Source organism: Gouania willdenowi, chromosome 9 (assembly GCF_900634775.1).
Source record: "Gouania willdenowi chromosome 9, fGouWil2.1, whole genome shotgun sequence".
Lineage (NCBI taxonomy): Eukaryota > Metazoa > Chordata > Actinopteri > Blenniiformes > Gobiesocidae > Gouania > Gouania willdenowi.
In genome coordinates, this window is record NC_041052.1 from 41,660,556 (window position 1) to 41,684,497 (window position 23,942).

Below are 23,942 nucleotides of genomic sequence, written 5' to 3' on the forward strand. Positions count from 1 at the left end.
CTCTAATGCTAATGTGTCAGTTTGACCCATGTCTTAAATCAGCTGTAAAATACACTAATAAATAGTATTAGTTTTTCTCTTTGCTACATGTAACAATGAGATTCATATTTCATGGATATATCCTCATCCATGAAAATAATAATATTAATATTTTTGGTCTGAACCTTTTTCTGTCAGTATACACTCATTATATATATGTAATGGTAAAATTATCCTCAAGAGAATTGTAATGTAAACTTGATATGACATATATTTTAATAATAGTTAATTATGTGTGTCAGACATAGAACTGTAACATGGTTTTCCAGTTTACGTTATATCATTTCCATGCCAATTAAAATTACAAAGTCAATTATCTGAACTCAATTACAATTAAAGTATGATTACTCCGTCACGTTTAGGATGTGGAGGTTTTAAAGTCAAATGAAAGATCATTTATTTATTATTACAGTAGTATTAGGCAATAGAAATAGGCATTTTATGTATTGGCTTTTAACAAAAATCATACAGATAGGTTAATATTAAATAAAGAAATACATGAATATTTTATTTTATACAGTATATATTCCCTAGGTTAAAATTGTTAAAATCTGAGACCTTATTTTACTCGGTGGAATCGAGTCATGTGACTGAATTCTCTGGAACGTGGTATGTGTCGTAGTTCATCTGAACTTGTTCTTTAATTAATTAGTAGACATTTCAGGCAATGCCATTTAAATTCCAGGCAACCCTACATGGGGTCACGACCCCATGATTAAATAACACTGCACTAATAGCTACAAAATGTCAAATGTTCTTCTTATCGGCCTTTTTGCATTGCTACAGAGGAACAAACGTTCAAAACATGAATTATTTTGAACAGGGGGTCGTTACCTTTGCACCTGTTATAATCTATTAACAATCTTAGTAAATCACGTGCAACAGCAAATCAATGCACGCTATCTATTCGTGTCCCTGTTGTGTGGACTCACCTAACTGAGGGAATATTGTTAGCATGCGTTAGCGTGCTCTCGATCTCCCGCTGTGACAGAAACATGTTGAGGTCACCGTTCTCCATGTATTCGGTCACCATGCACAGAGGGTCTGACGCCACGCACACACACAGCAGTCGGATGATGTTGGGATCGTTCAGACGGGACATGATCTTTATCTCCTTCAGGAAGTCGTTCCTAATGAACACAAGAACACACACTCATCAACACCCCCGGGCCGCGGACCGGTACCAGTCCGTGGGTCAATTGGTACCGGGTCATACAGAAAGAATACATCATTTACATTATTTCCGTTGAAATTATTATCCGAGCCTGAACGATGTCTTATTTTGAAAAAATACTGTATTCTCTCTGCTACATGTCTATTCCTCACTGTTGACGCATGTCGAGGTGTCTGCCTCGCTCACCGGCCGGAGTATCCCCTTTAAGCACATCTTAAAGGGGATACTCTGGCCAGTAAATTACCGCTAAAGTGAAATCTCCAAGGTAACAAAATAAACAAAAAACAAGCATCTTTGTGCAGGGTGAAGAGCCAATCAGGAGACAGAAGAAGAGCCTACGACTTCAAATAAAAAGTACACTGCATTTAAAAAACAATACTATGAGTCCGACTAAAAATATGGATTTATTGCGAGAGGTAGTTCCCACGCACAAAATACTCCCAGCCTGTGAGCCAGATAGCAAAATAATAGGTGACATGTAGGAGGTAGCAGCGCACCTTTGGATGAGAGATCATCCATGCTCAGCAGAGCTCAGAGGGAGAGGAGGAAAGGCGCTTAAGAGACAGAAAATGGCGCTACGTACGAGATTTGACGTTCATGCAGCGCACACTCAACCAGAGCATGTGTGGAACTCATGGATAGTGTGGCGATGGTGAGATAAAACCATAAAAAAACGGGGAACGCAGTGACACTCTGCATGTCCAGAGGAAGAGGAAGTTGCGTGTGTGCAGACTGACGGGAGAGAAACTTGGCGGAATGCCAAAATACAGTAAGAAATCCATTAAACTCTGATAAAGATAACAAAATAATAATAATTTTGCCATCAAAAGCCTGGTCTCAGTGTTTTTTTTATGTTTTATATAAAGAAACAATGTTCAGATGTTAGAGCTTTAAAGTCACTGACAGGGATTTTTTTTAGAAAAAGTTTTTTTCTCAGCTTTTTGCTCTGAAACTGAAGATTTGTGTAAAACTTCTCTATTCAACGGCTGATTACAAAAGAATGAAACGAGCCAGAAACAAATGTTTTTTTTTGATGACAGTAGAGGCTATAAGCTTTCAGAATCTGTTTCGATTTCTCGATTCTCTATTACGTTTTTTGAACAATAACGTCACAGTATTTGCAGCGGAACTGCCAAATTAGGACATCGACTCCAGGCCCAACGCTTCGAGCAATCCGCCATTTTTATTTCTCGCTTTTACTTTGAGAACCACATGAGTGAACATGAGAAATTATCAGAAAATATATAATGAAAATAAAATGTTAATCTTTAACTTAAAGACAAGCAATGCTAAATTAACAGTAAATATACGTGTTGACATGCATATAAACTGTAAGTATATTAAATAAACACATGCTTCATATATCTATTTATGTTTTAATTTAGGCTGTTTTATAATTTAGGAATTAGGGCTGGGCGATATATCGAGATTCAATATGTATCGGGTTTTCTATTATATATAAAATAGCTGAGTCCTAACTCAGAGCTTCCTGATAACAAGCCATATTACAGATTACATATCACTCACACAGGCTGTCCTTTACAGGAGGAAAAACCAAAAGTGGCACATATTGATCAGCTGTTTGTTAATAAATGAGCCTTGGATCAGCAAATTTAACCCAGAATTCTCTTTCTTTTCAGACTTCATTCAAAATAAAATTATCTAGATTTATATCATAAATCATCATTTTGAGAAAAAATATTATGATATGAGTTTTGGTTCATATCACCAGCCCTAGTAGGAATGTTCACAGTATTTCAATGTTAATAAAGGTCGACCTACCAGATTATAATCACATCATTGTATTTAATAATTGGTTGATAAGTGGGTATTTTAGATTTCTTGTACATCTATATTATAATATAAGAGTTACTGCTTGGTGGGACGGATCGTAGTGGGCGCCAGATTCTTTTCAAATCCAAAACTTGACAGTTATGATGGGTAGTGGTATCTGTAATGGCACAGCGTTAGTTGCCATGTTCAGTGATGGTGTGTGTTGTATCACAGGTTTTAACTGACGTGATGGTGAGAACTGTGTACCTAGCTTGACTGGTAGCATCAGCTCTCAGCTGTTTGACAGCCACCAGCACAGAGCAGGAGTCTCTGTCAGGGAGAGGAGACCCCTCCCCCAGGAACGCTTGGAGCCCCTCAGCCTCACACAGGTGGACCTGCACCAGCACCAATAAGAGGAGATTATTTTCATCTGTAGTGCCATCACATACCCCCATTTGAGAAACACTGATGTACAGTAAATGACAACTTAAAAACATGCATTAACATCAGAAAATAAGAACAAAACATTATCTTACATCTTCATATTCTCATCTCAGTTTACATGAATGAAAAGGAGCAGGAAGACGTATAAACGTATCTAATGCTACACCTTTCATTTTCTCTAGATTTCCTAAGTTAAACGTTAAAGTCTCAGTTTACTAACAATTTAAAAACTATAATGTGAATAAACAATCAATACAATACATACAGTATAATACTTGCACAAAAACCATGTAATAATTGTTTTTCTTTTTTACTCCAAATAACAAGTGAGCACCTTGTGCTAATTATTTATCATTAACATACCTCTAAAGAATCATTTCTTAATACTTCTTATTAAACAGAATTATGATGAGAATTAAAATAAGTTCAGTACTCTGTTCCACAATAATAATAATAATAATAATAATAATAATACAGAAGCTTTTCATTGTTTTTATGAACACTACAAACCTTCAGATTTCATTCCTCTCTAAATTTAAACCTCCCACTCGTTTCATGAAACATTTCCTGAATATTTTTAATAACAGATAATTCATTGCTTTATACAACAAAAATTCAGAATTTTTACTGTGTTCTGCGGGCCTAATTGGATGCTGTAATGCTAGGTTAGAGCTAATGCTAGGTCAATGCTACAGTAATGTAAGGTTAATGTTAGGCTAATGCTAATGCTAGGCTAATGCTATGTTCATGTTAATGCTATGATAATTATAATGCTAGGTTAGTGTTAATGCTAGGCTAATGCTATTGATAGGCTATTGCTAATGCTAGGTTAGGGTTACAATAGTGCTACGCTAAGCTAATGCTAGGCTAATGTTAATGCTGTGCTAATGCAGTGCGACGCGGGCAAGCACCTACATCTTCTTTAGGAAATGTAAACATTCTAGTTATCATAACATCACTTTATCTGCTGATATATGGTATACCTTGAGCCAAAAGTTTGAGAGCCACTGCTCTAAAGGGCCGGATTTGGCCCCCGGGCCTTGAGTTTGACACAAGTTGTTCATTTAATTTCCATCAGCCATGGTGGAAGCAGACCCTTCCCAGAGACGTGGACCCCGTGGGGTCAGCGTACCTCTCCAAACTGGCCCTCCCCCAGCTTCTCCCTGAAGATGAGCTGCTGTGGGGGGAACTCAGCAGCTGAGATGTCCTTCCTGGTGAGTGAATCCACGGTGAGAGCAGGGACAGCGTACATGTTGCTACCGGTGACGCCCTGCAGACGCACTATGTCCGTCTCAGCATAGTGTGGAGCGTTGCTATGGAAACACTGGTGGGGTGTACACTGGGTCACATCAGGCTCAGCATAACCTCCACCACACGCTGTCAGAGACACAGAAATAAAGTATGACTACACAACAACAACCAATGGAGAAAGATCCTGGAATGTTCTACGATGATCAATAAATCAAAGGGATTCAGTCTGAAAGATGCTTCGACATTTCTAGAAGAAATTAATCTACGTAGTGCAGCGGTTCCCAAACCCCAGACATTTAACCTGAAGCCATGTACCCCCTACCGCTGCACATTTATTAACATCATAGTGTAATGCACTTTTTTTCAACATATAGGGTCCTCTGAAATGTCTAATAATGTATGATTAAAAAAAAAAATTCTGATTAAAAATGAATCTAGAATTCTAGAAGGAAAAATAAATAAATTGTGATATTAAAAAGGTTGGGAACCACTGATGTAATGTTGATTTGAGTTTCAGGGGGAACGTAATTATTGTAATTTTAATAACATTTGATAAAAATGCTAGTCACCATAATCCTAATTGAGTAGTAATCAAACATGGATAATTGAAGACTTAATTGTAATTGAAAAATGTAATTGACCCTAACCCTGGACTGAAAAAGGTGATTTTCACCTTTTATCTACTGCTTTGTGTTTACGCTTGTTAATTTGTGCAATTTAGCACAAAATAGTGTTGCTATGGTTTCTATGGTTGTATTTAATTAGTTATTAGTTATTAGCAGTGTTGGGAACGTTACTTTAAAAAAGTAATTAGTTATAGTTACTCACTACTTGTTCAAAAAAGTAACTGCGTTAGTAACTAAATTACTCTATAATAAAAGTAACTCATTACCAAGGAAAGTAAATATTTGCGTTCCTAAAAAAAAAAAAAAAAGTTGCTCTATTTCAAATAATTCATATTTTTTAGATGTGTGTGTCGTGAGGTGCTTCATTAATTTTGAGTTGCTTACAACAGATGTGGACAAAGTCTTCACTCCTGGATATAATGAACACTTCACATACACGTCCTTGTCTTTGACCATAATTAATTTATAGTAGTGTTTGTATCGTCACCTTAAAAATGTCAACTTTTCATCAGATTGTTCCACGCTCACCATCTCTGCTGAGTCATCAAATCTGTAGTGTGTGTGTGTGTGTGTGTGTGTCGCGTATGCTAGCACGCCGCCTTAGCCAATCATAATTGCTCACCTTGTTTTTAACCCGCCTCCTAACAACAGCTGAGTCAGAAGCCGGGGTTGCTTTCAAACAACATTTTATTTAATCAATGCATGTAACGCACCGTATTTAACGTTCAGTAACGATAACGGCGTTGTAATGGCGTAAAAAGTAATTTGTTAGATTACCTCGTTACTGAAAAACAAACGCCGTTACCTAACGCTGCTATTTTAAACTATTCCAAACACTGGTTATTCGTGTCTTATCCTAACTAATTATTGCTGTTGTTTTCTCACAGTGTTTCCTCAAAGGAAGAACTCTGCATTTACACTATTTTTTTTTTCATTTTGTTATGCATGGCAGAGTTCAAAATAAAATAACACAACTCTAATTTCTCATGTATTTGTCATATTTTGATATATTTTGAGGATAATTACTTTTTATGGTGTATAATATATCAGGTAAGTTAGTGTTCTAGGGTTGAGTGAATCTGGCCAATCAGGAGCTAGACACAGATATGAGTGGGTAGATTTAATGTGATGAGAGGTGGTTCTACCTGAAGCCTCAGCACTTTGGGACAGTTCTGGTAGTTTGTTCCTCAGTGCTGCAGGGTTCTGGTACTGTGGGTCCAATAAAAACACTCTCTCATAGTGAGGGTCTGTGTTAGCAGGACCTGGGAACAACAACAACACACTTCATACACTCAGGCACACATATGGTTTAGAAAAATACAACCTGCAATCAAGACTTTTTATAAATGTTCAGGTGTCAACAAAGACGTCTTTATCACTGAAGAAGAGGAATGTTTAAAGTAATGGTTTCAGACTCATTTTAGTTCAGGGGCCACAGATTATAGACAGCAAAACAAGTCATTTCAACATTAATGTGCTCTAGTTTACACTTCTATATAGACATAAAATACTAAATACATAAGAAAGATATCAGTCTCAATAGAAACTTTAACTTTCCTATATTTTGGATTTATTTAAAGGAAATATTAAAAAATGACTGCAATAATGCAAATCATCACCCGTAAAACTGTGAGAACCTGAGAATGTTGTTGAGTTCCATCTACATAATGATTCACATTTTCTCTGTCATCTTTACTTTCTCCAAAAGGCCATATTTGGCCCCCGGGCCTCGAGTTTGACACACGTGTTGTAGTCGGACAAAAGGAGTACTTAAGCCAAAAACGTTTGAGAACCACTGCTCTATACATTATTTATTCTTGTACATGCAGAGATTGTCCACCTGTGGGTGTGCGGGGGGGCACAGGGGGGGTCTGGAGTATAATGGTGTCACTGCAGGACGACAGTCGTACGGTCACTTCTTCATCTAGGATCCTGCGTGGTGCCTGAGTAAAAAGAGAACGTTTTAAACTCACACACACTGTACTTTACCACCTGTGAGTGGGGGGTTCCACCTCTGTGAGGGGTGGGGTTCCATCTGTGAGTGAGGGGTGGAGTTCCACCTTTGAGGGGTGGGGTTCCATCTGTGAGGGGTGGAGTTCCACCTGTGAGTGGGAGGGGTTCCACCTGTGAGGGTGGGGTCCACCTGTGAGGGGGAGGTTCCACCTTTGAGGGGTGGGGTTCCACCTGTGAGTGGGGGGTTCCACCTTTGAAGGGTGGGGGTCTACCTGTGAGTGGGGGGTTCCACCTGTGAGGGGGGGTTCCACCTGTGAAGGGTGGAGTTCCACCTGTGAGTGGGAGGGGTTCTACCTGTGAGGGGGAGGTTCCACCTTTGAGGGGTGGGGTTCCATCTGTGAGGGGTGGAGTTCCACCTGTGAGTGGGAGGGGTTCCACCTGTGAGGGTGGGGTTCCACCTGTGAGGGTGGGGTTCCAGCTATGAATGGTGGGTTCCACCTGTGAATGGTGGGTTCCACCTGTGAGAAGTGGAGTTCCACCTGTGGGGGGAGGGGGGTTACACCTGTAAGGGGGGTTCCTACCTTCTCCAGAACTTTACAGACGTGCTGACACCACAGGATGAGGAAGATGATGATGACCAAGAGCAGGATGATGGTCACCAGGCAGCCAATCAGAATGGGCGTGTTGGCATGGCTGGATGATGGATTCACAGCTGGAAATAAACGACAGAAACATGAGGATTATGTTCACCAGACATTTTATTATAGTTGTTGATTTATTTCTTATTTCTAACAAGCATTGGTCTAAACTGAAGTTATTATTATTATTATTATTATTATTATTATTATTATTATTATTATTATTATTATTATTATTATTATTATTATTATTATTACACCACCTGCTAAACACTAAACTTTTACAGCACATTTTTAAATGCTAACACACTTTGTTCAAAACAATTAAAAACACAATTAAAAACAGAATGATGGAGGGGGAAAACATGAAGAATGTCTGCTGCAGCCACAGTGAAATCTATTAAAATTATATCAAAAATAACAACAAGGATGTGATTCCAAACACAGAAACCTGAGATTCTGCATTCTTAGTGCAAATTGCTTCATTCCTTATTGCAATATATTAAAGCATATACACTCATTTAGAACCATTAAAGAGCAAATATCTTATTTTATAATAAAATTCTGATTTACTTGACAAAAATAAATCAAACTTGAAAGATCAGATGTAATTAATGTAGTTCTCTTTGTTGATAGTATTGTGTAGTTCAGTGTGTGTTTACACAGTGACACTATGTGCTCGTGTTGTGGTTAAATCAGTCCCGGCGTGAAGAGTGGGCGTGAGTGGGCAACGCCCCCTCAGTCAAAATGTAGTGTTTTAATTTTTTTATATATTGTTTTCAGTTTATGATGTGTCAAAACAAACTAAAACTCAGAAGAAACTCCACTGACTCTAATGAACAGTTTTGGAAATTCAAATTCCGAGTTTCCAGTGGTCCTTGAACCCATCACGCACCTGTCGTCAGTGCATCATCCCGCAGCAAAGAGTAGCATGTAGCTAGCATCTATATTTGAGTCTATTCTGTGTGAAATAACTGCGTGTTTCAGCGAGCGTAATGGGAAATACATGACAGCTTTGAATGCTTTGAACCCATCAGTGAGAATTTCCTGGAGGCCAACAAAGTGAAACTACTATTTAACAAACACAGAGATGGTTGAGGGACAGTTCACAGGTACACGAGAGATTCTGAAAAACAGGTGCACAGGCCAGGACGAGGAGAACTTGACTTGTTGCAAAACAATACATGGTGTTCAGTGCCATGCCAGTTCAAACACGCACTAACAGTCAGGGCATCAACTGCTATGTGCGAAAAGTCATTCTCCACGTTGAAAAACGTATTTACCGAGCACATCGCAGCATGTTGCATAGCAACTCTACTGAAGGTCAGAGCTGGTTATTTAATCTTCTGTATTGTTGATGATGCTACTGTTTGTGTTTGTTACCAATGTGGTTATTGATCATACGCTGATACACATCACGTTAGATTAGCGCCGCCTGATCTGTGGAGTCTGATTTTATGTTGCTCTGGGTTACCTGGCTTGTTTCTTGCTTCTGATTGGCTAATGTGGTTAATCAAGTTATCATGTTTCTTAATGGTCGAGTTAGAATAAAAGTTGTGTTAGTAAAGCAGGTATATTTACTTGTGGCAGTGTGTTATTGTAACTTATTATCATGTTTCTATGTGGTTTATATAAAACAGTTGGGCTGCAGAAGTTTTCTCATACTATGCACACACGTCATCGCCCCCCCTCGGTTTTCAGCCGCCCCCCCTTCTGTACTGAGCTGGAGCCGGGACTGGGTTGAATGAGCTTCTATTGAGACGTGTAAGAAGTGTTTTGTTGGTGATGAGAGCAACTGTTGATTTAAGATCATGATGGACATGGGTGTCAAACTCGTTTTAGTTCAGGAGCCATTTATGGACCAGTTTGACCTAAAGTGGGCCACAGATGTTAGGTTGGAAAAAGAGCAAATTAACATGTCCTGGTTTGCGCAGATAAATGATAAAGTATGTGAGTGCATCATCATTCCCTGCAGGAACTTCACTTAAATTACCCTGATCTGGGGAATTTTGAGAAATTTCATAAAATATTTTGAGGAAAATTTGCCAGATTTCGGAAAAATTGAGAGTTCTGAAAAATGAGCTTCACAAAAATAGATGACTTTAATTGAGTTTTTGTATTTGGAGTGGCTGAAATACAATATCTACATTGAATTAGTTGGTAATTTACAAAATGTTTCATATCTTCTCTATAATTTTTACATTCTCGAGCAGCCAAATTTGATGCTCCAAAAGGCCGGATTTGGCCCCCAGGCCTTGAGTTTGACACGTGTGGTGTAAACGTACCTGTTGTTAGCGTTGGGCTGATGGTGCTGTCTCCGTCGTTCTGAGGTGATGTCACCATGAGAGGCATCTGGGTCGGGAGGAGGATGTCCTCTGATGGACAGAACACAGGAAGGAGGGATTCATGCTCAAATAGTTCTGCTGTAAGTGTGTGCCCTACATTCTTTAGTTGCATTGTTAATGTCAGCGCTTTAAATTAACACCTGCCAACCGCCGGTAAAAATGAACTTTGGAGGGTAACACTGTAGCGTTACTAGCCTGTTTAGCTGGTGAAGCAGGAAACAGATACCACTGCATCTGTTTAAATCGACAGGCTGCAGAAACAATGGGATTGTTGCCAGATTGGGCTGTTTTTCCACCATGAAATTTGAGGGTTTTTGTGTGTGTTTAGATTTTAAAATGTAATGTGTATCTGGCAACACTGATGGTTGTACTAATACTACATTTCCCATGAACACTATGTTGTGACGTGTCATACAACAATTGGCTACGTGCTAACGTTAGCGTGATTGTTATGGTTTGTTATCACAGAAGACAAACGTAACGACGCAAAAAAAACATTAGGAGCTGAAATTAAGTTATGAAATTAGTTAGAAACAAACATGTGGAGATATTTATCAGGTGTTAAAAAACCTGAAGATGAAAGAAGTTCTGAAAAAAGAAGAAATTGAGGAGTTTTATTACTAAATGGATGTCATGTCGTTAGTGGCTGGTATTCCACCATTTGTTCACCTTTAAAATATGCACTATACAGTTTGTTTACATTTGTAGAGCATGCATGTTAGTAAAACATGTTTTCTCTACAGTACATGTCATTCTTAGCACTGATTACTTCTATTCTTTCTAACTTCAGTGTTTCAGGGATCCAATTTTCATCTGAGTTAAGTTTGTTTATTAAGTTATGAGAATATACTTTATAAAAGGTTCATTTCTCCGACACACCCACAGTTCCATATTACACCTTTTAGGCATTGTTACAACATTGTTTTTACATTAAATGTTTATATTTTTACCATTTTAATGTATTTCTGCAATCAACTAAAATAAAAACTATTTAAAGAAACATGAACGCTTAAATCTATTCTGTGGCTCACAATGTCGTTTATTTTTCGCTGATGGAAAATCTGGTTGGCTAGTAACTTTAATTATCTACTAGCCATGCTGGCTGCTGATCTAAAAAGCCCTGGTTAATATACATATAGACAAATGTATGTTTTTTTTTTTCTTTTTTTCTAAAATTACAATCATGTATTTATGTGTCAGTAAAGCATTTAAAAAAACAGTTCAAAGCATTTTTTATTCATAATAAATTAAAATCTTTACAATTAAGTTCTTGCTTTCATTATTTCAAAAAGTAAAAGCACAAAATAAGACATATATATTTTATAGGGCGCCGATTGTAAAGTTGCACATGCTAAAATAAACAGCAACTTTTTGAAACAAACCAGGTTTAAAAAAATTACATTACATTTGATCAGATTTACAGCAATATTTGTGAAAACTGTGTGAATCTAAATGTTTAATCTAAATCTAAAGCTAAATGTTAAATATTAAGTTAAAATCTAGATGTTAAAATCTAAACATAAATGTTCAATCTAAATATAAATGTTTTTATGTTACTTTTGACCAGATTTACAACAATATTTGTGAAATTTGTGATATTTTTTCCCTCGTAAAATAATGTCATGTTTAATTCTAAATATAAATGTTAAATCTAAATGCTAAATGTTGCATCTAAAAGCGAAACGAAACATTAATATAATTGTATTGTATGTACAATGTAATTAAACGTAAAACTGGTGAACCAGGTTGGAGTTCTATGTCTTGATTACATTGATTGATTGATCAGCTGATTTAACTTAATTGTAATTGACTCTCAGGGGAAAATAATAATTGTAATTTTAATTGTAATTGGAAAAAATGACGGTCACCGTAATTGAATTGTAATTGAAAAATGTAATTGACCCCAATGTGTGTGTGTGTGTGTGTGTGTGTGTGTGTGTGTGTGTGTGTGTGTGTGTGTGTGTGTGTGTGCGTGTGTATGTGTGTGTGTGTGTGTGTGTGTGTGTGTGTGTGTGTGTGTGTGCTACCTGACTGAAAGGAGATCTCACTGAACATCATCCAAACATCAGCGAAGAAGAAGTGACATCTCAGCATTGTGGCCGAGCGTCGGTTCAAAGGAACTGTGACGTAGCGAGCGCTCGGGTTCCTGTCATCAAGGACGGTTTTGAACGCCACAGGCTCCGCCTCCCAGCCAGCTATAAGGCGGGGCTTAAACCAACATGTGACGGAGGAGAAAATCTTCACTCCACATGAGAACATGTTGTTACTGTGCACCTGGATGAGACGTCAAAATAAAAGATTAGGGCCTCTGCACGATGATTATTCCAGGACATCTCATAAAGATATGAATAATATTCTGGTTTTAATGGATAAAGAAAAAATATACAAAATTAAAAATGTTAAAATAGTTAAAATTATTATTAGAAACCTGTTGGAGACAAAGTCTTTTTGTCAGATAAATCCATTATATAGGCCTTATACATATATATATACGGTGTATATATATACATAAATATATATATTGAGCTTTGTGGATGTGGAGTCATGGAGACGGATGCATAAAACTATTTTTATTTCATTCTGATATTATGTAGAAAACCAGGAACGAACAAGAAGAAAAATAGTGATGAATGAAGGAAAAATACTTCTATGCATCCATCAACAGGACTCCACATCCCACAATGCAATGCATGAAAGTATCAACAGAAGAAGTGTTTACGGTGGGGATGAAAACAAACCAACTTTGCATCTTTGTACAAATTATCTTCAATTTTGCTAGGGGGCTCTCTATGAATTTATATGATAATTATTATTTTTGTTTATTTGTTTTACCAACAGCTGTAAAAAATAAAGGTTTTTATGGAGGAAATTAAAAAAATGTGATGTCAAATATTCAATGTAAATATATATTTCTAGATATACAAATTTAGAGTAGGGTACTTTGATTGTTCTGTTCTTTTCTGACAATCACAGATTTGTACACATCTCACATTCCAGTGCTACACCAGAGGGGTATCCCAGAAAGGAGGTTCAACAAACTCTGAGTTTACATACCTCGCGATGGGAAACTCTGAGTATCTGGTTCTATTACAGCTGGTATGAAGGGCGTCAATCAATCCTGAGTTTGTAAACATTGAGTTCCTCACATGCACGAGTGATAAAAAGCAAAGATAACACGAGCTACCATGGCAACAAGTCGGAAAAGAGTGACTTTTTCACCCTAATGGTATAACATATTTAGGTCATTATTTCACCACATTTAGGTTTTATTTTGACTTTTTATATTGTCGTATCATATTGAAGGGTATAAATGTGTATTCCTTAACATTTGCTACAGGTTTGTATCCAGGGAACTTTACAAAAGACGTCAGTAGGTGTTTTAATGCAGATCAACATTTCTGATTGCTCTGCATACAGAGTCTTTCACTTAATGCTCTGAATGCTTAATGTTGTATAGAAAACTTACCTCACTTTATACAACATAACATAACCTGCTTTCTGGAATACCCCCACAGGGTTTGATATAAAGCAGTGTTGAGCATCTCATCATTACCTTCATGGAGGTGAAGTTCCTCTGCCTGTCAAACACAAACTCCATCTCCACGTGTCCCTGAGTTTCCAAAGAGTCGTTCCTCCAGCCAAGGTAGTCGTAGCCTGGCCACACATGGTACTGCCGCGTCAGCAGAAAGTCGTCCAGACCAGTAACGCCGTCGGTCAGCTGACCCAGACCCCCAAAGAGCCTCCTACGAGACCACCATCTGTTAGATTACTGACGTTAAACTAAAGGAGGAGGAGTCATCCTCACCTTCTCTCATGACCTCCATCGTATGTTGAGTCGTTGAGGCTAGCGATGGGATAGCCTGGAGGCATCATCAGCTGACCTTCAGGAGCTCCGTAGGATAGAAGACCATCTGCAGGGAGGAGTTTAAAAGGTTAATGAGGTCATTAGTAAATCCTGATTTTTATGTGTGAGTCTCAATATGTGACATTAAACTAATGGTGGGACTCTAATAAAAAAAATTAAATAATTAGTTAGAGACTTTGTAATTAAATAATCTAATTCATATTTGACACGAGAAGCAACGTTTTTCAGTTTAAATGTATTTTGGTAAATTACTGAATCAATGAAAACAATAAATGATCTTAAACAACTAAACAGTGTTTATTATTTCCATCACTGAGTGCTAACATAATGTGTTTTATAAATAAATAATATTATGATTGCATTGTTCACAAAGCATCACAATCTTATATATTCATGCTCCTTACAGATTTTTTTGTAAACTTTCTAAAACAAATTAGTTTTTGTAATAAAATAAAAATCACAAAGTCCAGAACATTCCAGAGAAGTGGAAACTGAACAGTGTAAAAGTTGAGTGAGATGATGCGATATGTAGCAGCGCTTCTAGCCCCGCCCACATCCTCTACCACAGAGTGGTCGACTGTCACTACAATCATTTATCACTGACTTTGTTCATTTGTCACTCATGGATTTATTATTGGTTCTGAACCCTGTCTGAGTGTCAGTGTGGATTGGAGACACTGTCTGCTCCACTAGGACCATTGTCCCTGCTAGCTGCTACATGTTAGCATTGAGGTGCTAGCTGTTACATATTTAACATTGAGGTGCTAGCTGCTACATGGTTAGCATTGAGGTGTTAGCTGATACATATATAACATTGAGGTGCTAGCTGCTACATGGTTAGCATTGAGGTGTTAGCTGCTACATGTTAGCATTGAGGTGTTAGCTGCTACATGTTAGCATTGAGGTGTTAGCTGCTACATGTTAGCATTGAGGTGCTAACTGCTACATGTTTGCATTGAGGCGCTAACTGCTATATGTTAGCATTAAGGTGCTAGCTGAGGCTAGCAGAGCTCCACTGAGCCACAAACTCGTTCTCTAACATTTTCACACAACTGGGCTTTAGTTTTCCATCTATTGTTTTTTATTTAAACATAAATTAACGCCCATGAAGCACAGTAACGACTTCTCTGGTTCTCCTGTTTCTGGTGTTGTGGTCTGTGCATCAGTGTTATGGGAATACCAGGAAGTCATGAAATGAGAAGAGGTATGAAGTGCAAAAAAAGCGATTAACTGCATTTTTTTTTTTTTTGTTTTTGTGTGTGCTTTATTTTTCTGTATTTAATTAATCATGATTAACGCAATCAAGTCCCAGCCCTAACTGGAACACTTCATGGAAGTCCTTATGCGCAAAAGTCTGCTTATAATGTAAACTTAAATTACCTCTGAGCTCTGTCAACACTTTTTGTCTGTTAATACACACAGTTTTATGTTATGTGTTGTCTATGTTTGTACAGTAATATGTATGAGAACAGGCAATCCCACTTTAAATCTGACATGACGTGACCTTGACCTTCATCTAAAGCTTTCTAGCACTACAAAGGTTGTGTGTGCGTGTGTCTTACCGTCCCATGGACATCCGTAGAGCTCCACTCTCATACACACAGTCGGGGATAACTTGATGACTGGGATTAAACGGATATAACGGGAGATAATAGGAGGATGGAGGTCATTGATGACAGAGGCGTAGGCATTTTTGTTGCCTTCCATTACCTGGAAGAAAATGCAGTATGAGAACAACTGATGGATCTTTAAAACATCGCTCAGATCACCCACATAAAAGAAAGAAAACAGGTAAAAGCGTTTTCTTTTTATCGTTTAATCCACATGTGTCAAACTCAAGGCCCGGGGGTCAAATCCGGCCCATTTATAAGTCCAATCTGGCACTCAGGTAGAGGAAAGATGACTGAGAAAACATGAATTGTGTAAATTACCAAATGGGTATCTCAGTAGGGTTGCATAAATTATCTGGCAAATTTCCACAGAAACTTAACTTCTGCGATATAGAGCCTTGTGACTGACGTCATGGCGCATTGACCCAGCGCCATCTTGGAAGTTGACTGCCTGAAACGGATGCACCTGTGTGGTTGTGTTTACTTGAATAATAGTTATTTTTTGACTTATTGAAAGCAGCCCATGTGTTAAACGATTGTCGAAGGTCGTCTCCGTTTGGCCTCAATATGTCGGAGAACACGGATTATGTTGACACTCTACCAGAAGCTGAAAGAAGTCGGTACAAGGAGAAACTAGGTCTGATCAGTGGGAATGACCCCTACAATGTTGCTGTTGACAAATGGAATGAAGATGTCTCTGATATCCTGGGAGTGACTTATCCTGACATTGTGAACTACCTCGTCTTTACATCTAGCTCATACACTATGGACCACATGAAAAGTTTCAAGGGACTGGAAGTTTACAACCAGTTTGTTTGTGGCTGGATTTGTGAAGTAGCTGCTTTTATTCATAATGAACTCCATGTGGTTAAACCCAGGGTAAGTTGGCTAATTTTTCATAATTCATCTGTAATATGAGTGTGCAATGCTGGGTTTTCAGTTATTTTATTGATGACCTAAATTTGTGTGAGAAATAGATCTGCACACCTGGATCAATGCAAATAAAACTATTTAATTTCCCAAGCTTTTGGTCAAAGGACCTTCATCAGGGTAAGAAACAACATGGCTACAATGAACAGGCGTATTTAAAACAGCCGTGTTAGAACACCCAAACACAGTCGCTGTGGGCTCTCTGCTTCACTATGTACAGTTCATGGCTTCAAAACCGTTTCCTGCGGTGGCTTGTTCTTCCAACATGGCGCAGGGCCATATGTCACGTGACCTGTGAGGTCATGTGACATGGGTCTATTGACAATATTTTAAAAATTACAAACTTTTCATAGGAATTATTTATTGAACACAAGCAGAAATTGGGAGTCATTTTAAATCACTGTATCATATCCAAACACTAATATTAGCATCCATGCAAAATAATACACTTTAAAAACACAATATTTCAACAGATTTGTTGTGGATTTGTTGGGTGTTTTTCTTTTTTCTTAAGAGTTTTATATTTTGATAGCGCTTCAAGAAGACTATAATTGTAATTTATGAAAAAAGTTGAATTGAATTAAATTGAAGTAGAACTACAATTATTCAAGTGGAGTTTCATTGAATTTGTCACAAATTCAATGAAAGTCATTTGCAGTGGTTTCCAGTTTTCTCATGTTTGTAGAACACGATGAAAGTCATTTTTATTCTTAAATAGTTTGACTAAATTTAGTTTTTCCAAGATTCTGCTCAACCCTCGAATTATTTAACAAAATTTCCCCAAATATAAATAATATTGTCACTACCTATCACCTATTGCTTGGATATTGTCAGTGCCTTATATACTGTTTTATATCATCACATCATTCATAAATGCAAAGCAGCACTTATGTTGAAACTGTTCGATTCCCAACCTCTGCGGCCCGCTTCAGATCAAACTTTGGCCCCTGAACTAAAATGAGTTTGACACGTAATCCCTCTGTTAAATGTGAGTTTTCATTTCATTGTGTCATTATCCCGTCACTCACTGCGTTTCCCAGTCGGTTTTTCCAGGACTTCCACATCTGTCCGTCTCTGCTGTAGTTGAGGCGATACCATCGAGCAAACTCATTTCCAGAGTTTCTCGCGAATCTTCCCTGAGTTCCAACAACCGTCACAAAGGTGAGTCTGCCCAGGTCCACCTGGAACACATACAGTATAGAACAAAGCTTTATTCCAGCAGTGTCCTGGACAAGGAGCAGCAGGAAGTCAGTTTAAACTCAATCATAAACACATACTGTATTATATCACCGTCTATGTGATAATAAACAAACAATGTACCAATAATCACATCAAATGACAACAATACACATAAGTTTTGAACAACAATAAAAATGCACAAAACGACTCCAAAAACAAACAAAATGACATGACATAAAATAACTTTTGAAATCACACAAAATAACCATTGAAAAAGGCAAAAATGATACAAAACAGAAACTCTTTTTCTTTTCTCTATTAATACACAGATAACGTTAACCCTTGGATCACACGGTCACATGTTCGTGGCCCCCGCTGCAATAAAAGTCATCAATCTCTCTTCTAAAAAATGGAATGAAGACCTCCCTCTTCCTCATGTGACCTCTGACCTTCTCACACCTCCTCCTGTTACAATGACACCAGTGATAATCACCCTCTACACACACACACACACACATCCAGGTGTACATGTAGTACACAGTGTTAACTAAAAGCACACACACCTGTAAGTATTGACTGTCTGAAGGCTCCAGTTGTCCTTTGGGACACCAGGCACCGTCTCCCTCCTCATGATTTAACCTGGAATCACAATTACACACAGTTATAACCTGTAATTGCGTTTTCATTTGTTAAATATCATAAGGGCTGTATTACAAAGGTGGATACATGAATCTGGGATATCACTTTATTAGCGGGCTTCACCTTATCCAGGGGTGTCAAACTCATTTCAGTTCAGGAGCCAAATACGAAGTAGTTTGATCTAAAGTGGGTCACAGATTTTAAGCGGGAAAATGAGCAATTTCAACAATAATGTCCCCAAGTTTGTACTTCTATGTATAAATGATACATAAAGTAAATATAAGGCCAACAATATCCAGACAATACGTGTTTAATTTGGGGAAATTATGTGAAATAATTTAAGGAAAATTGAGTTCTTTGAACAATTTGAGATTAAAATGACTGCAGTCATGTGATAAAAGTGTGAAAATTATTTGGTCATTTACAAAATGTCTTTTTTTATTTTCCCTCAGGGCCGAATTGGATAGTCTAAAGGGCAGGATTTGGCCCCCGGGTTGGGTTGGGTTGGGTTGGGTTGGGTTGGGTTGGGTTGGGTTGGGTTGGGTTAGGTTGGGTTAGGTTGGGTTAGGTTGGGTTAGGTTGGGTTAGGTTGGGTTAGGTTGGGTTAGGTTGGGTTGGGTTGGGTTGGGTTGGGTTGGGTTGGGTTGGGTTAGGTGTGTTCAAACAAAAAATGTTCTGTCCTGAGTTGTTTGACACGTGTAGATGTAAATACCATAAAATAAAAGATGGAATTCTGAACTTTTGTCTCATATTCATGGTTTTATCTGAAACCCAAATGTCTTCAGTAAACAACAAAACCAAAGGAATTGACCTTGGCGTTCCAATACCTTTGGAGGGGACTGTATATATTGATATTTTATTCAGATAAAACACGTGTTTGGAGAACAGATCCAGATAGAACTGATACCAAAATGTGTGCTAGCTTAAGTACAGTATGTTTCCTGCTACACCTCAAAGTGATCAATAAAGGACAGCGTTATCATTATCAAAATAATCGGTTAGTTATAGAGTGTGCTTTGTTCAACAGTCCATGCAGTGTTTTCAATAGAATATAACTGAATTATTCACATTTACCAACATGTAATAACAATTTAAAACACATACGACACATCCCCAAACCTCACCTGGCGTACTGAGGACCTGTGGTCTCGTGCCATTGGCTGGAGGCAGTGATGTCATCATCTCTGATGCGTCCATCCTCCATTCCCAGAGCATAGCGACAGTGTGCTGAAAGTACACACACACGCACACACACACACACACACACACACACCTTTAGCATCTCAGTCACAAACAGTGCTGCCACATATAGTTACCTTAAAAATGTAATCTGATCACTAATTACTCATTTAAAAAGTTACTTTCTTGATTACTTGATTCTAAACTTAACTCAGTAAAATCACAAAAGTTACTGTAGTTGTGAGTCAACAATGTTTCTCCAAACAAAACATTGCCTGAAAAAAAAAAAAAAACATGATTTTATAATAAAATAAAATAAAGATTTCATTTAACTTCATTTAACATAAACAGTGGTCATATTAGAGCACATGTGTCAAACTCAAGGCTCAGGGGCCAAATCTGGCCCTTTAGAGCATCCAATTCAGCCCACAGGAGAAAATGAAAATGACAGAGAAAACGTGAATCATTGTGTAAATGAAAATCAACAATATTTGCAGGTGTTCACAGTTTTTCCATTGCAGTCATTTTTTATGTTAAACTGTTGAAAAAACTCAAAATTCTTACAAAATCCTTTTTTTTCTTCAAATTATTACATAATATTTGCCTTAATTAAATAGAAATTCACAAAAATCTGGAAAATTTAAAGTGTCAATCCTGTTGGGACTGATATCTGTCACTTATTGCTTGAATACTGTTCAACTGTATTGTTTCTTACATACTGTATTCTGTATTTTATGTATACATACTGTAAATGTGCAAACTAGGAACAATAATTTTGAAACTACTTGTTTCCAACATGAAATCTGTGGCCCACTTGAGATCAAACTGCTCCATTTTTGGCCCCTGAACTAAAATGAGTTTAACACCCCTGGATTAGAGCAACGCATCACAAAGTATCTAAGTTACCGACATCTGTGGTCACAATGCGGGAACCGCTAAATATGTGTGTGTTAAGGATGTTGGCGTGTAAACGTTTAAACATCTACACGTCACAGCGTTCTAGTAGTCGACTGCCTAAAAACTAGTTGTTTATTTGTTTGTTATTAAGAGACGCAATAATGTAACATAGGGTGACCAAACATCTGGGTTTTACGCCTGGTTTTTCACGTCTTGTCTGGTGTCATGTACTGAGGGCGCATCGTACTGAGATTGTATATGCACATGTGCACTAATGGAATATTAATTTTTGCTAAAAAAAAAAAAATCATAATTCAGTTTTGTTTATTTTTGTTATAAAAGTGGACGGACACGTGTTTAATTTGTTTATTATGTTAGGGTTAAGGTTATAATCTCAGTATGGAGGTAAACTCAGTACGCTGTCCGGGAATATTTTTAATATTTTTTTAATGAAATTGTCTGGGTTTCCCAGGGACCCTGAAAGCATCTAGGGGAACACGTCATTTTAAATGACCGTGACTCTGTGAATATTGGCTCTATCTGAGAAATTCCACCAGTTTCTCAAAGCGAACAAGTTGCTCTTTACAGCCAATATTAAGTCATTACGGTATTTTTACTCACACTTGACGGAATTATTAACGTTGCTTTGTTTTGACGAAATAGTCACACACGATGAAAAGAGAAAGAGGAGAAAAGTCCAAGAGAAAGAAAACGAGAGATTAAAAGAAACAAAATAGCGGTAAATTTAATTATCAATTAATAATAAAAAGGTTGTTTATTGTGTATATATATATATATATATATATATATATACATAGTGTATATTTAATTATATTTATTGTTTTGAAAGTCTTGAGTTTTTTGTTATAGTTTTGATATCTAGAAGGCATGTTTCTCATTATTTCAACCATTGAGAGATTGTTATAATCCATAATAAAGGTGATTGACTTGAGTCACCACTGATTAAGTCTTTGTTATAAAGAGAGAATTAATATATATTTTCTAAACCTCATTGACAATAACAACCTTGCATACCAAGTTAAATTCCTTGTAGTTTTTAAACTGTACTTGGCGAATAAAAAAAATTTAAATTCTGAAAAATTACAGAAGAGGATTAGGGCCATTTTTGATGGAGAAAATTATTTTGGGCAAATCAAGAATAAAGTTGAAATTTTTATAATAAGGTTGAAATATTAGTTAGCAACATTTCTAGTATGCAGGGGTAGACTGGGGATCTGGCCCACTGGAGGCAGATATGTTATTAAGTGGCCAAAAATGGTCCAAAACCTGACAAGAAAAGAGTTAAAAGTGACTAAAATGGGCCAAAAGCGGTCACGAGTGGCCAAAAAATGGCCAAATAAAGAGGAACCAGCTGGTATGTAATGGCAAAGGTAGCTTTATTAGACAAAATGTGGCAAACAATAGTGAAAAAGGGCAAAAATGTGAAACAAAAAGAGGCCAAATGTAAGGATAAAAGGAAACAAGTGACATTTATTGGGTAAAAGTTAGCTTATTGGGTAGAAAAGTGGTCAAAAAATGAAAGAAAGGACAAAAGTTGGATAAAAGTGTGAAAAATAACTTGCAAAAATGGACAAAAAAGGGGAAAATTATATTTTTTGGCAAACGGTTGTTAGAGTCTGAAAAAAGATTTAAAAAGTGACTAAAATGGGCCAAAAACAGTCAAGAGTGGCCAAAAAATGAGCAATTAAAGCAAAATCAGGTGGTATGTAATGACAAAGGGTAGCGTAAATGGGCAAAATGTGGCAAACAATAGTGAAAAATGGGAAACATGTGGAACAAAAAGAGGCTAAATGTAGGGGAAAAGGAAACAAGTGGTATTTATTGTGTAACGTTTGCTTATTGGGTAGAAAAGTGGTCAAACATTTTTAAGAAAGGACAAAAATTGGTTTAAAGTTTAAAAAAAAAACGTGCAAAAATTGACAAAAAGGATATTTATTGACAAATGAAGCAAAAATCTGAAAAAAGGGCAAAAATGAGACAAAAAAAGTTTAGGGGAATAATAATTAAACAATTAAAATGAAGACATAAAGAGCCACATGTTGAGAATCACTGATCAATAACAGTTTTATCATGGTGTCGCTGATAATGTAGTGGACTGGTTTGGACAGAAAATGCCCAGGCCTCAGTGTGTGTGTGTGTGTGTGTTTACCAGGGTCAATCTGTCCAAAAGCTGCTGTAACTTGAAGGATCAGCAGCAAGAAGAAGTGCATGATGGTCCGTCGATTACTGACACACCTGCTACATCTCTGAAAGACAGGAAAGAACAACTCAAATCAAACATAACAAGTATCAAGTTATCCCACTGCATGTGTGTGTGTGTGTGTGTGTGTGTGTGTGTGTGTGTGTGTGTGTGTGTGTGTGTGTAGGACTTCATAAACACAGGACACAAACAGCAGCTCGGTCTCAGTGGTTACGCAACAACACAAATCCACGCACACACAAACACAAACTGAGAGTCTATTGGGGACAAAACATGAACTTACACTCATTTATTCAAGATTCATGGATGAACTAATAATCTAATCTTATCCAGATGTTATTTATGTTTACTATCCTAAAGTGAGATTTAAATGAATGTACGTATATCTACATTCCTGGAACCAACAAACACATTAAATCCTAAACTAGAGCCTCACTCTGTTCTACAATATCTTCACACACTCTGAGGTTTGTCTGCTGTAAAGTTTCTTTAATAAATCCACTCACAGTGACTCCAGAGAGAAGAGCCATGGGTAGTGGAGAGAGAGGAAGACAGAAAGCAGACAGAGAACTGATAAGAAAATAGAGACGTTTAAGAAAAAGAGCAGAGAAAGCCTAAAAAGGGGAGGAGTTAAAGCATGAGGAGAGAGAGAGAGAGAGAAGGTAGAGACAGGAGAACAATGGCCGGAAGTGAAGAGCAGAAAACAAAGAGAGAAAATCAGAGAAACGCGAGCGTCCAGCTTTGTTTTTACCAAAACACCACATTTAATCTAAACGTTTATCATCATTCTCCATATGTGACCCTAAACATGTTGTAAACACTTAAATCTAAGCCAGTGAGAGGAGAAAAAAAACCCATAATGTTACTTCTGACTTAAATCTATTGTGGGAATATTAAAAATGGAAACGATAATGTATTCAAATCAATGGCTGACTGGTAGCAAATGTTGTCTGTTCTGTTCCAAATATTACAGTGGAAAACAGCAACATTTACTGTAATTACCAGTGTTTTAATAAGGTTTAGGCTGATTTGCTCACATGTACAATCTGTGTATCATTCATTTATTCGTTTTTCATTATGTAACAAAAACATGAAACATGAAAAATACACTCATTATTTGATATTTGTTTTCAAAACCAAAATGAAAAAAACGGAAAACGCCTTGTTTTTCAAATTCAA

General features: G+C 37.2%; 1 protein-coding gene across 2 annotated transcripts in view; it reads right to left on the reverse strand.

Moving 5' to 3' along the window:
• ddr2l (discoidin domain receptor family, member 2, like) overlaps positions 1 to 23,942 on the reverse strand; it is a 50,612-nt gene that overhangs the window by 6,204 nt on the left and 20,466 nt on the right. Inside the window, exons 2-16 of one of the 2 annotated variants that reach the window (XM_028456357.1) lie at positions 22,713 to 22,809; positions 19,591 to 19,693; positions 18,391 to 18,466; positions 17,677 to 17,829; positions 15,671 to 15,818; positions 14,049 to 14,154; positions 13,797 to 13,986; positions 12,271 to 12,517; positions 10,184 to 10,273; positions 7,842 to 7,972; positions 7,148 to 7,250; positions 6,453 to 6,569; positions 4,563 to 4,807; positions 3,254 to 3,381; positions 972 to 1,169 (exon numbers count right to left, since the gene is read on the reverse strand). In XM_028456357.1, the coding sequence (XP_028312158.1) occupies positions 972 to 1,169; positions 3,254 to 3,381; positions 4,563 to 4,807; positions 6,453 to 6,569; positions 7,148 to 7,250; positions 7,842 to 7,972; positions 10,184 to 10,273; positions 12,271 to 12,517; positions 13,797 to 13,986; positions 14,049 to 14,154; positions 15,671 to 15,818; positions 17,677 to 17,829; positions 18,391 to 18,466; positions 19,591 to 19,693; positions 22,713 to 22,773 (2,096 nt within the window). In that variant the 5' untranslated portion in view covers positions 22,774 to 22,809. Of the gene's footprint in view, positions 1 to 971; positions 1,170 to 3,253; positions 3,382 to 4,562; positions 4,808 to 6,452; positions 6,570 to 7,147; positions 7,251 to 7,841; positions 7,973 to 10,183; positions 10,274 to 12,270; positions 12,518 to 13,796; positions 13,987 to 14,048; positions 14,155 to 15,670; positions 15,819 to 17,676; positions 17,830 to 18,390; positions 18,467 to 18,589; positions 18,648 to 19,590; positions 19,695 to 22,712; positions 22,810 to 23,942 lie in introns of those variants that run through there. The other variant, XM_028456358.1, reaches the window with a different exon arrangement.